Source organism: Mus caroli, unplaced genomic scaffold (genome assembly GCF_978045245.1).
Source record: "Mus caroli unplaced genomic scaffold, Mus_caroli_1 scaffold_2, whole genome shotgun sequence".
Lineage (NCBI taxonomy): Eukaryota > Metazoa > Chordata > Mammalia > Rodentia > Muridae > Mus > Mus caroli.
Genome location: NW_028227257.1, coordinates 54,944,168 through 54,957,343, shown reverse-complemented (window position 1 = coordinate 54,957,343; position 13,176 = coordinate 54,944,168). Strand labels below are relative to the sequence as shown.

Here is a 13,176-nt window from a genome sequence, read left to right as displayed (position 1 = left end):
TGCTACAAGGACATCATAATCCCTTTTAGCCAAAAGAGATTCTACATGAAATATTTTTATGAGTTCTCAGTATGGCAAATTCAGTCATTAAAATAAATCTCTCTGACACAATTAATGTTTAATCCAGATTTTTGTAATACTAACAGACATACATTAGACTGTATTTCTTTAAATAAGCAGCACTTTCCCCAGGGGCTTACAGCCATTGCAGGGTAGCTCAGAGCTCTGACAGTCTACCATCTTTCTAGCTGTTGGTTGTTCTTCTATCTGATGGTTGTTGTCAACAGTAAATGACCCTCAATACAACATTCCTCCTCCTCCTCCTCTTCCCCCTCCTCTTCCCCCTCCTCTTCCCCCTCCTCTTCCTCTTCTTCCTCCTCTTCCTCCTCCTTCTAGTGGGTGAAAGCTAGAGTGCCCAAGAAGGGACTGGTAACTTAAATGTGCTGACATCCTGGAGGCCTGAGTGAAACTTCTCCTCTAATAGCATGTCTTTCTCTGGTCCAGGACTTCTGGTTCAATAACCATCCTCCCACTGTCTTGACCTTTTTTGTCATCATTGAAAGTTCTTGTTTTTTGACTAATACATGACAATCCAATTGGTTTTGTAATATTGCTAACTTCTAAAACATATACTGGAAAACAACTGACTATATAAAGAACATGACCCAATTTATACAGAATTTGAAAATGGAAGAGCCTGAGAGCCGAACTATTGCTACATGGTAGAAATATGTGCTATGTGTATAATTTAAAATTTTCTGATTGTCAATTAAATTGACAAAAATATTAATCAAGTTATTTTTAATAATTTCTCCTGTTTAACTCAAATATGTCCAAAATGTTATTTCAATATACAATCCATATAAATGTTAGTGATATTTATTTTACATGTATTTGTATACTAAGGCTCTCTTAATATGAACTCCATTGCAAATGCTAAATAACAACATGTGGATAGGAGCTGTTATGCTTGGCAGTGATGACCCAGCAATTGCCTTATTTGATAAATATATTTGTCCTCAGGAGAGGATGCCCATTGTATCAGGGAGTCAATCCAGAGCCACAGTTAAATCCAGCACTCTGCCTCCCAGTTCAGTTTCATTCCAGCTGCCCCAGAGCAAATACATTGTGGAATTCGCCTGGAGTTTCAGTGACATTATCAACACCCATTTACAATGATAAAAGTCAGCTGTAGGTAGGACCTAGTACTTTTCAAGCTTAGTACTAGATATCTTATTTACTTAAAATAACCATGCAGGAAATGGGGTGTTTATCCCCATGCCCAGAATAAGATTTCAGATCTGAGAGATAACCCATGAACTGCAAAGTAGACAAGCCAAGGGCTAGACAAGTTTTCTTGTATCCCAAAGTCCTTTGTTTCCTATCAAAGACCATTAAGGCTGTCATTTTAGATGCAGTGTGAGGAACCAGTAATGTCTAGGTCACCTGGAAACTTACTACAAATTCAGATGCCTAAGCCTTATTCCACACCCTCTAGGGGTTGTCCACTACATGTTATCAAGATCTCAGGGAACAGGTATGAAATCTACCACATCCAAACAAAATACAACTCTTTCTATAGACTGAAGAAAGTAGGTGCTTCACCTGTCCTGCCAACTCTAAGGCAATAACCAGAAACACCTTTTGAACTGAACTAAAACATGAGAAGAGAAGAGCGAACTTGATCTTCATGGAAGAAGGGTTGCTAGGTAAACATCGGGTCTCCAGAGTTAAACCTTGAGATCATAAGGTGCCTTAGCATCACCATGGCTCTCTCCCTCCGAATCACCGTGCCTGCCTCCTGTTCTCTGAGCTTCTCTCACTCCCCTTACATCATAGACTTGTGATCCTTGTTCCCACCAAATTCATTGAATGAGGAAGAAGCATTTAACTCGCCCAACTATAAATGTATGGATTCAGGAGAAGCATGGGATAAGGGAATTTTTAGCAATCAAAAAGCAGTGCTTAGGCACTTACAAAACTGTCAGGATCTGTAGCTTGGGTTCCCAAGAGTTCTGTCTGTTTCTTGACATTGGGATCTAGCTGAGATTTCTTTAGGATTTGTAAACACGACTCTCACTGTTGAGTCACAGGTTGGCTGTGAATTTGTCTTGAGCCTCTTTGGTCACATCCTGTTTTCCCTGTGTGCTGTCACACCCTTGGCTTTTCTTTCCACTCTTCACAGGCAGTTATTTAAGTCGGTGTTATTAAGCCTGGGCATTTGGGGGTGAACATGAGTCGTGTGAACAGTACAGGTCCTCTCCAGAAACAAGGTTCTGGACAAACTTCATTTAAGGAGGTGCCTTTGCCTCTGTCCCATCTCTTAATCTAACCGGGCTTTACTGGTAGTTTTATCACCTGGTAACAGTAGTGTGAAGTATAATAGCAGGGCTTCTAACAAATATTTCCTTGTGTCCTACAGGGACCTCGCAAGCTGTGTGTTAAAGAGATGAACAGCAGCATGGCTAAAAAACAGGCCTGGCTTATAAAGAACAAAATCAAAGCTTTTTATGCTGCAGTGGCTGCAGACTGCTTCAGGGACGGTGTCCGGAGCCTCCTTCAGGTAAGGCAGGGAGTGAGCACAGAAGTAGCATCCAGGCAGATGATGCTCCTAAAAATGATGGCTAGAATTAGGCCAGTCACAAGGCAGTGTAAGAGATCAGTGCAGCGGTCGGGGACCTCAGGATAAGCCAGCTAGAACTAAGGCCGAGGCTCTATTACCATGAACTAGGAATGATCCACCGGAAATGGAAAATCAGATGCCTTTGGCCAGCATCATTCCATCCCCATGCTCACTGAAATGTGATGGGTTCTGGTGGTTGAGGACTTTCAGACTCCTGCGTCTCGTACAAGCAGGTAGCTATGGTCCACTTTGGCATTTTTTTCTCTTTTTTCTTTTGCAAATGCCAGATTAGCAACTGCTAGACTCCACTAATAAATGCATGTGGGCCAGGGCAGAAAATCTCCCCAGCCTTGGGAATTATTTCCGGAACATTAAATAAATGTGATCGATTCTACAGCTACATGCTGAAGTCTGCAGTCTTCTATCCATCCCCGGTTCTTCCCTTTGCCCTTCCCTCTTCTACTTGTATGGTGACTATAGAAACTTGTTCTTCAGTTCTCACCTCTATAATTTGGAGAGAAAAAAAATCTTTAAAACAATTCAAGAGACTCTCCAAATGCAACATTTGTGTATTTCAAAACAGGTAGCCAGTGGCCCCAAGGATGTTAGATGGCATGGAGAAAAGCAATAAATAGTTATCTGGGAGATAAATTGGCTCTGCATTTGCAACATTCCAACCTCTTCGCAGTCGATCAGCCTTTGTAGTCTTTCTGGGACTTCTATAATACTAACCTGACTGGAAAGCTATGCCCACAGTGGCATGACTGTTATGAAAAACACCATCCACTTTCTCATTGGATTTGAAGCCTATTCTATAGAAGGGAACTCATGCCTTTTAATGCAAACCTGGTCAAGAGCCTACAGCTAGAGAGATCATAGACCCCTGAGGAGAGAGTACCCTTCTTCTTTCTCTAAATGGACCTGATGCTTATAGCCATAGACTAGTGCTGGTCCCAGCCTTCATCAGGGAAGCTTCCTTTTTGCAATCAGTGTTACCTAATGATGAGACTCGCCACTAGTTAAAGTATAAAGAATCAATTTCTGTGCCGTGCTGGGCTCTAAAAGGGTTGTCAATATTACCCCCTTCTAGGCTCATGAACACCATAGGAGTGGGGGGATAGAGAACATAAGAGTTGGGGCCGAGGTCTGGGCTGCTACAAAACAGTGTCTTCTGGATATGACATGGGCATCACACCCACAAACTCACTGCAACTGTGGTTACTTGCATAAGACTTATACAAAATCTGACCTGTGACCATTTCATTGTGCATGGGGGAGGGGCCTCATGCATCCCCACCCCTTCCAGAAGGACTATGGGCAATTCATAGGTGCTGGAGGAGGGAGGTCATTTTCTTCAGTGCTGTATTCACCAATAGGTTGACTGTATCCAGTTAGTAGCCTCACATATATTCATGTCATGCTCATGCCAGTGACCACATTTGAAACTCAGTGGGCTATGGCGATGGCCACTGAAACCGGTAGAAGCCTGTTAGGGAGAAGAGCTTCGGCAGGAGGCAAGGGGTGGAGAGGGGACAAGGGAGGATAAAAATGCTTAGATTTCAGCATAGACATGAGTACATTTGTCAAAGATTTTTAAAAAAATATTAAAATAATCATGGAAATGAAAGTAAAGAAATCTGCAAATAAATATAAAATAATGAACGCGCAGCTTCACAGGAAGCGTGTGCCAAGCGTGCAGGACAGGCTCCTGCTAGCAACCCTTGACTTCGTCCATGCCCTTCTGTTCACCACTGTGTCCCCTAGAATGGCTGCTTCTGGTAAATTCTTTAGTATATTCATGACTTGGGTGACCTCTCTTTACGCTCAGCTCTCCTTATTTTTGTCTGTCAATATCTAATTAAACTTGAAGATTCAGACTAAATGCCACCTCTCCATGAAGCTGTGCGACATCTGCTGGAACACAGGTCTCCCTTGGTACTTCCCCAACACTCTGCTGCATTTATTCACAAGTGAAAATTGCTTAGGTATAACTTGTCTCTGCCACACTATTCCAAGCTCCTACCACCAGTGCCTCAAATGTCACTCTGCAATTAATACAGGCTTGATAATATTATCACATTAAATGTGATTAACCAGAAGTCGTATCTTGTCCTCTAAAGATGACTGAAGTTTCTGAAGGACACAGTCACGCAAGAGCATTCTGTTTGGGAAGTGCAGCTCAGTCATTTTCAACAAATAATACAAGGAAAATTTCAATGGTCCTTGTATGCAGAGATCTCTGAAATGTGGATTTTTACTGTTGACGTCATTTTGGACATCACAAGTGGAAATGGGATCTGAACCACTACTATAACGTGCACATTGACAGTTAAGCCAAGCCTTGCTTGACTTTAAATTATTGAACCATTTTTTAATGAGTGTGTCAGAACTAATGCAAATGACTGCTAATTTAGCAAGGCTACACTCCTGTCATTTGAAATCCATTTACGACTAAGATAATTTAAAGCTGATCTTCCTATTTTATGCTTGGGTGCAGGCATGAAGGACATGCATTAAGATGTAATCTAATCTTCAGAACATTACTTCAGTGCTCTTTGACGTCATTTGTCACTTTCCGTAGTATTTTACCGGTATGGTAAGGATGGCTCGTGTGTTTATGTCCTCTGTTTAGGCCTCAGGCTTGGGGAGAATGAAGCCAAACACTCTCGTGATTGGATACAAAAAGAACTGGAGGAAAGCTCCCTTGTCAGAGCTGGAGAACTACGTGGGAATCATACAGTAAGTGACTGCTCGGGGACGAGCCTTTGTTTACGATGCGCTAACCAGGGCAGTATACAATCTGTACACACAAAGCTCTCTTGCCTCAGATCCAGTTGTCAGAAAACACATTCTTCCGACTACATTCTTTACCAAAGGAGGAGAAAACCCCACACCACCAATAAACACTTGGAAGGGGGTGGAGTAGCAGAGGAAGTGGGGTGGGTGATACTAGAGTCAAGAAATGCAAATGTGTAAGGCTCTGACCTAAAAGCTTATTTACTAGATTACAGGGCATATAGAGAGGAAGGGGATTTTCTTTGAAAACATTTAGAATCCAGGTTTGGCTATTTTACTAACAAACAAGGTGGAGAAAGAAATCTAAGCAAATTTCAGAACTGCATACATCCTCAGTGTCTAGTAATTGATGCAGCATCCCTGTGGTTAGCCCCCCCCCCCCCCCCCCCCCGTCTCAAACACTCAATTCAAAGGGTCAAAATGACTGAGCCTAGTCACATCAAACTGAGGAAGCCTCTGGCTCTTACAACATGTTAGCAATTGGTCTTCTCAGCAGTAAAACTCAGTGTTAACTAAGGTGGTCCAAGCTTGCACTAGTATAAAATTGAATAATGCTAGCACAAAAGAGAAGAAGGAGGAAGGTAGCCACACATCTACCCTCCGTTTCTTTTTTCTGGTGTTTGTTGTTGCTTCAAGTCAGATACACCATTATTGCTAACATTGGGCTGTGGTTCAACTGAATATTGTCTTACTGTACTCCTTTGAATATAAGATTTTAGTTGTCTGCACCACTCTTAGGAATGGTTTCTTTTCCTTAGAATCGTCTTAGCTTTTGATGGTATTTAAAACAACAAAGTTTTAGCCTGCAGGGGCTTTTTTGGTTTTGTTTTGTTTTTTGTTTTTTCTTTTATTTTGGTTTTGGTTTTTGAGACAGGGTTTCTCTGTGTAGTCCTGGCTGTCCTGGAACTCACTCTGTAGACCAGGCTGGCCTCGAACTCAGAAATCCACCTGCCTCTGCCTCCCAAGTGCTGGGATTAAAGGCGTGTGCCACCACTGCCCGGCCTTAGCCTGCAGTTTGATGAATTAGAGCTCTAACAGTTATCTTACTGTACCCGAATCAAGTGGATCAGGCTAAATTGTCCATAAAGGTTCTAGCAAAACATCCTACCTTCTCTTTCTAGCTCCTAAAAGCTGCCTGCTAGTAGATGTGGCTGGTGGCACTTTTTTCTCATCTCCAATCCAGCAATGGCCACATTGGGTCAGCCCCTTCTGCCACTCAACATCATTTTCAATCACCTTTGTCACTGTATCAGGCCCAGGCAGCTATTGTGAAATACTCTCTTCCTTCAAAGCTCTTGGCCTTTTGCCTTGTGAGGAAATATAGTCATAGGTTTTAGGAACCACGATGCCCTTTAAAGCCGTAAATCTGCCTATAAAAGAACAACATCTTTTAGGTAAAACAAATTGTCTAGTCTTTCATAATCAAGTTTAAATAGAAATAAGGTTTTCTTTTGAAGAGTTCTGTGTTAGGATAGACCTATTTTGTTAATTGAAGATAATTTATGTTTTGAATTTTGAGTGGATATTTATATTACACTGAACTTCTTCATATCATTCCCTGAAAGTTCAAGTTGAATTCTTATTGGAAGCTTGTTGCTTATGGTGACCAATCACAGACTACAGTGATGCTGTGGAGGGTGGCCTTATTGTAGGGGCTCTGGGTCTCAGTTCTGCCTATGTGTGAACAAGGGCACTTCCAGAGGCAAACGTTTAGTAACACAAATAGGAAATGGGCTTGCTTTCAGATTTACGATGTGTACTACAGGATGAAATAAACCAAACAGCTTTCCCTTATCTTCTACATCCTTTAATCTCTTTAGACTGGTGCAGAGAAGGCATCAGAGCCATCTGCAAGTATGTAGGATTTCCAGGGGGAGGCTCTGCTCTGAACACTGGAAACGTTTTTTGTTTGTTTGTTGACAAGGTTTCAACTCCATAGGACTGGCTGTCCTGGAAGTCACTATGTAGACTGGGCTGACCATAAACTCAGAAATCTGTCTGCCCCTGCCTTCTGACTGCTGTACTGGAGACATTTTAGGCCATGGGCTTAGTGTCAGACATCACTGAAGATGTTTGCCCAGTGGCACAGAGGAGAGGCTGATAATGAAAAGATTTTGCAATCTATAAATGTTCCATTTTAAATACATCAGATTATTTAGATCACTTAATAACAGATTAATTTTTTACAAGTGTGTAGAGATCTCTTAACAAAAATATCTAGCTGGTGGGACTATTTTAACAAATCAGCTTCAGGGTGAATAGTCTATTTACCTCTACACAGAATTTATTTTTTAAAGGCACAAAGGAAGAAACAAAACAAAACAAAAGACACTGGCTCTTAGCTGTATTCTAAAGTGAATTTTAATAGTTTCATGATATCAAAATCCTAGAGATGAGTTTAATGTTCACCCCAAGTGTGAGGGTTCAAGAGAACACTGGACACATTCCAATGTTGCTTCCTCTTTCAGTGACGCCTTTGACTTTGAGATTGGCGTGGTCATAGTCAGAATCAGCCAAGGGTTTGACATCTCTCCGGTTCTCCAGGTACAAGGTAAATATTTTCCTTATCCACCCAACAGACGGTGAATTGTTTTAGGTGGTTGGATCAGAACAGCGCTCAGTGTAAATAAAATGATTATGTCTTAGCCCATGGTGTGTGCGCTCCCTCCGTGCCTTCTCATGGAAAACACATGCGGCCTTTGCCTTGGTCATCAGAGATGTAGACCAACTCAGGCTAGTTAATGATTTTTCTTATTTCAATACCACAGCATGGAGGTAAATAAACACCTTCAGTAAAGTAGCCTGCCAAATTAATTTTTGCAAGATGTTTCAAAAAATGAAGTTGTTTTTTTTTTCCCGTGGCAAAGCATGCATTTGCCTTTAGGTGTCTAAGAACTGGTTTGTGGCTGACAAGAAATGAATGAAATGAATCTGAATGTGTCATGCCTGTGAATCACTCACTTAACTGCCACACAGGCAGAAAGACTCATTCTGACCAGCAACTGTTTCTTCTCTATAGATAATTTGGTAGAGTTGTTTAGTCTTAGAATGTAAGCATATTCTGTTGGTATTTGAGGTAAGGAGAGCATATAAGAGGAATTTCTGAAAGATACGGAGAGAACACAAATACACCTCATCAACGGAACTTAATGGAGTCCTCTAATGACACTGAGATGAGGGGATATTTTGCGATGGATGCCTGTTGTGTAACATGCAGAGTGCAGGTGAAGATGTTGGTGTTGATAATAATAATAATAATAATAATGTGTTAATAATAATTAATAATCCTGGTTTATACACTTAAGAAACTGGCACTGTAGTGGGGAAATAGATTTTACTGTGATTGTTACATATGAATGAGAAATTGTAGAAAAGAAGGGGTATCTAATCCCAAAAAGGCTTCCTGGAAGAAATATGGTTTGGAGTTTAGTGGATAAGTATGAGTTAGGTAAGCAATGTGGAGGGAGAGAAGACTAGTAAGACTTGGGAACGAGCATCTCTTGCCCAGAGGTGAGTGTGAGGAAAGGCTGAGATGAGAAACGGGAAGGGTGGGTACAATCACAGTCAGAGAAGACTAGTACCACCAAAGGGGAAAGTATGAGGCATGGACTGACTCTTAGGGGCTCCCTAAGCTTCTTCTACCATACTGAAAAGGGCAGATCATAGTTGGTCACCAACGAGAATGCTCAGAAGAATTTCAGTGAGAATATAATGGTCAAACATGGGTTATAAAGTTCATACTATTTCATTCATTTGGGGCATGACTCAAAAAGGGCTAGAATGCAGGAAGGAATCTCATTTTCTTCCATATGTGAAATCTATATTTAAATATGTATACATATACATACATATATGTGACATGGAAGCAGAAGTGGGTATATTTGGAGGTAGAAAGGGAACCAGTTAACAGAGGGCAGGACAGATAGTAGAGGGTAGTCAGGGGGTACAAATATGAGCAAGACACAGTGATATATATGTGTGAAAATGTCCAAAAACCCCACAAAATAGTAAGCTAAGAAATTAAATTTTTAAAATTGTAAGGGTATATATATATATATATATATATATATATATATATACTTGCTAGGAATGAGTGTTGATGTTGCTGAATCACTATAAAATATCTCTCCAAGGTAAAAGACTATGAAGATATATTCTTTAAAATAAAAAAAAGATTTCTATAATAATGGAAGCAAGGGAGAGGTAACAGCCCGAACCTGGAAAGCTTCTTCAGGAACAAAGAGAAAAACCACAATGGAGAAGTATTTTGGAGGCATAAAGAGTGGCACCGGAGCTTGATGGAATGTTCAGGACATGGGACAGGGAGCTGTGAATTTAAAACTGCCTTGCTTAGTTAAATGCCGGGGCATGCAAAGGAGATGAGACATGCAAGAAAAGGTTTAAACAGGAGGGATGTCCATCTCAACTCAAAGGTGATGGGAAATCCTGCTGGCATCTTCATTAGGTAGTCAATACTTATAATCTACCTACATCTGAGATCCCCATTTAGATGTTGTTGTCTAGACTGTGCCCCACTAATGGCCAAACTGATATACCTCAGGATGGAAGTGTCTGCAGAGATTGTCTTTAACAACATAATTAAGATAAAATAGGGTCACACTGATAGACCATAGATCAACTTTTCTAGAGCCCTTACAGAAAGAGGTTAGGACACAGAGCTGGGCACTGCCATGTGGGATACAATTACCCTCAAGCCATGGCAAGTAGCCTTAGGATAATTATCTTAGTTAACACCTCAATACTGTAATTCTTGCTTCCTGAACTATGAGAAACAAATTTTCATTTCATCTCTTTAATGCATGCTTGTTCCATGGCTTTACCTAGAAAATGAAGGCAGGAAATCATCATAGGTAAGGTAGAAATGGAAACCACAACAATGGAAATATAGCCCAAGAGAGAAGGCAGGAGGGAGGCAGAAAGGTAAAGGGACCAGGTGATTGGTCACGAGAGCCATGAGAATAATCAACAATGTCAGAGACAGCAGTTAAGCCCAGTTACAGCAAATGAAATATACTGGGCATGGCATATGTAATTGTAGTGAAAGAGATTTCTCTAGAATAATAGTGCTGAAATCCTTGTTCAGGTCTTGCTTAGGCAGCCATATTGTTGAGTTGTCACAGGAAAAACTTGCCGGTCATGTCTAGGAGACACACTCTCCCACAGCAGATTTCCTGGTTCTCTAGCTCTTACAATCACTATGCCATCTCTTCCATGCTGTTCTCTGAGCCTTAGATGCAGGAGCTGTGTTGTAGATGTGCCAGTTGGGGCTAGGCAGCATGCGGTCAGTTCCTCTCTGCATCTTGGTCAGGTATGGTTTCTGTCATTCTCCCCATCTACTGGAAAGAAAAGTTTCTTGGATGAGGAATGAAGACTACACTTAAGGCCATGAGTATAAGCCCTTAGAATTCAGTTAAGAATGATGCTGCTTTAGTAAAGTGGCAGTAGTATGTTCCCCTCTAAGATCCATCATGACTTCACGAGTCGTGGGTAGCTGGCAGGTCTCCAGAACTAGGCATGGTCTCCCTCATGTTGAGCTGACCTTAAGTCCAATTAGAGAGCTGTTGGTTACTGCCAAGATATAAGTGCCACTATTGCATCTTACCATGCTGGTCATTGTTGTAGTTCATGGGCATCAGAGCTGGGTAAGGCTGTGGACTGCTTCCCTCCTTTGGAAGCTTCCATAGAACCTTCTGGTACTATAAAAGCTACTCCTCAGGAAAAAGGCTTCCTGGGTGGATCCACCTTGTATCCTCGGAGTCCTGTGTCCTATCTACTTTGACTTTTTTTTTTTTTTCTGGCTTTACTGCTGTTATGTTTTCTATCTAAAAGCAAGAATGAAAAACATATAGCTTGCATTTAGATTGAGCATTTGCTTTGTGTATTATGTTAGTTTCTTCAAGCTGATATATGTGATGGAGCTAAAAACATCACCTCTACTACCTCTCACTGCTCCAGGCACTGGAATGTACCGTGAGTTTATTCCCATGAAGCCACTACTAGAATATGTAGTGTTTCTCAAAGAATCCTGAACTACAGCTCCTTTACATTTCCCAAAGAACAAGTAGTGTTTAGACCAGCGTTGATGTTTGGATACTTTCTGCTTCTTAACTAAGATGGGAAGATACAGTTAGATGTTAATAAAATAATTATAAGTACCAACTGTCTAGGTAAACAAAAGTGCAATGTCACACAAATACACAGAGAACATGTGAGATAAAAACAAACAAACGTAATGACAGAAATTAGCTTGATGCCACAGCTCCATGCTTTGTTATGAAGCTTCAGTAATTTATGGCACAAGCCTCATAGTAGATTTTGGATTAGAAGAAACAAACTTGCAGTTCATTATATTATACTGTAATGTAGGGCTTAATAAGAGCCTGATAAATCTTCAGTATTGCATTACAGTATGTTAATGATTATCATCATAGCTTTCCCAACATGGGTACTGCAGTGTCATCACAGATTATAATTTAAGGGAAACATTAGCAATTCAGAGCCCATATACTACAGTTAATAAACCACTGAGTAGAAATCAGCTTTCCTGGTAATTTACCAGCTAATGGCAGTTGTTTCTATACTGTGTCACAGACTCATACGACAATAACTTTTTGTATAAATAAGATCGATGCTCATAACATTATAACTCGTTCACTGCGGCAAGTCACCCGGTACTGATGACTAATGTTTCTTCTTAATAAATTAATTTATTGCCTGACAACACACCAAAAAAATGTGACATTTCATATTTTTCACATCCCAGAGGTATTTAGCAAGTTTGCCAATTACAACAAAGAATCCAGATTGCACTGGTGGTAAACAAAGTGATAGAGTGTGAGTCGCAATTGAGTACCCTGTGTAAGTACCACGCGATTTATGACCCGCTCAGAGCACGGTGATACTGCTGTGTCTGATCGAGTGGTTTTGCAAAATAAAGACAGATGGCCGAGCAGTAAATAATTGCTTGATTGGAAGGCAGGGCTGCAGGACTGCTCCCTGCCGTCAATCCAGCCTGACTCCACCTGGGCATCAGCAACTGATCCACGTAAGCACGTGTGGCTTCAAGGTGATTGGCTAAGGAAAGAGTTCTAATTTAATAATGAATAAAGGAAAGGGGGGTTGTGAGATGGGCGAGAATACGACTGCCCTCTGGCTTTCTCTGCTCCTCCTTCTGCTGTCCTTAAGATTCAAAGCAGATGGTGAATTATAAGCCCCTAAATGACGTCTTTTTAAAAAATGACACAGTAGAACTCATGAGGCAATTTTGGCCACTAAAATCCAATTTCAAAATGCAGTCTCTCCAGTCGTTTACCGTGTGGCTGGTTTATGAAGCACTTGGGAACACCGTGATGGCTATTCAGCGAAGTCTGGGTATCTGGCCTCACTAGAGTTGTTTTGGGGTGTGCAGGAAGAAAGTTATTCAAAACCTGCTCTCAACTGACAACCTAAAGATCATTTACTTCCTCCACTACAGCCCTGGGATTCTCTCTCAAAATCTAAGAGCGAAGGGCAGGCAGATATCATGATTGAGTCACTGAAACGGAGTAAAGAGTAGCAGTTCTCAACCTGTGGGCCTTGACCCTGTGGGGGAAACAGACGTGTTTACATTATGATTCATAGCAGGAGCAAAACTACAGCCATGAAGTAGCAATGAAGATAATTTCATGGTTGGGGGCCATTAGAAAATGAGGAACTGGGTTAAAGGGTCCCAGCATCAGGAAGGTTGAGGACCACTG

At 41.1% G+C, this 13,176-nt stretch overlaps 1 protein-coding gene across 5 annotated transcripts in view; it reads left to right on the top strand.

Moving 5' to 3' along the window:
- Positions 1 to 13,176, top strand: part of Slc12a1 (solute carrier family 12 member 1) — a 77,655-nt gene that overhangs the window by 44,066 nt on the left and 20,413 nt on the right. For all 5 annotated transcript variants that reach the window (XM_029470782.2, XM_029470783.2, XM_021183416.3 and 2 more), the window contains 3 exons: positions 2,423 to 2,563; positions 5,256 to 5,362; positions 7,888 to 7,970. In XM_029470782.2, the coding sequence (XP_029326642.1) occupies positions 2,423 to 2,563; positions 5,256 to 5,362; positions 7,888 to 7,970 (331 nt within the window). The remainder of the gene's footprint in view (positions 1 to 2,422; positions 2,564 to 5,255; positions 5,363 to 7,887; positions 7,971 to 13,176) is intronic.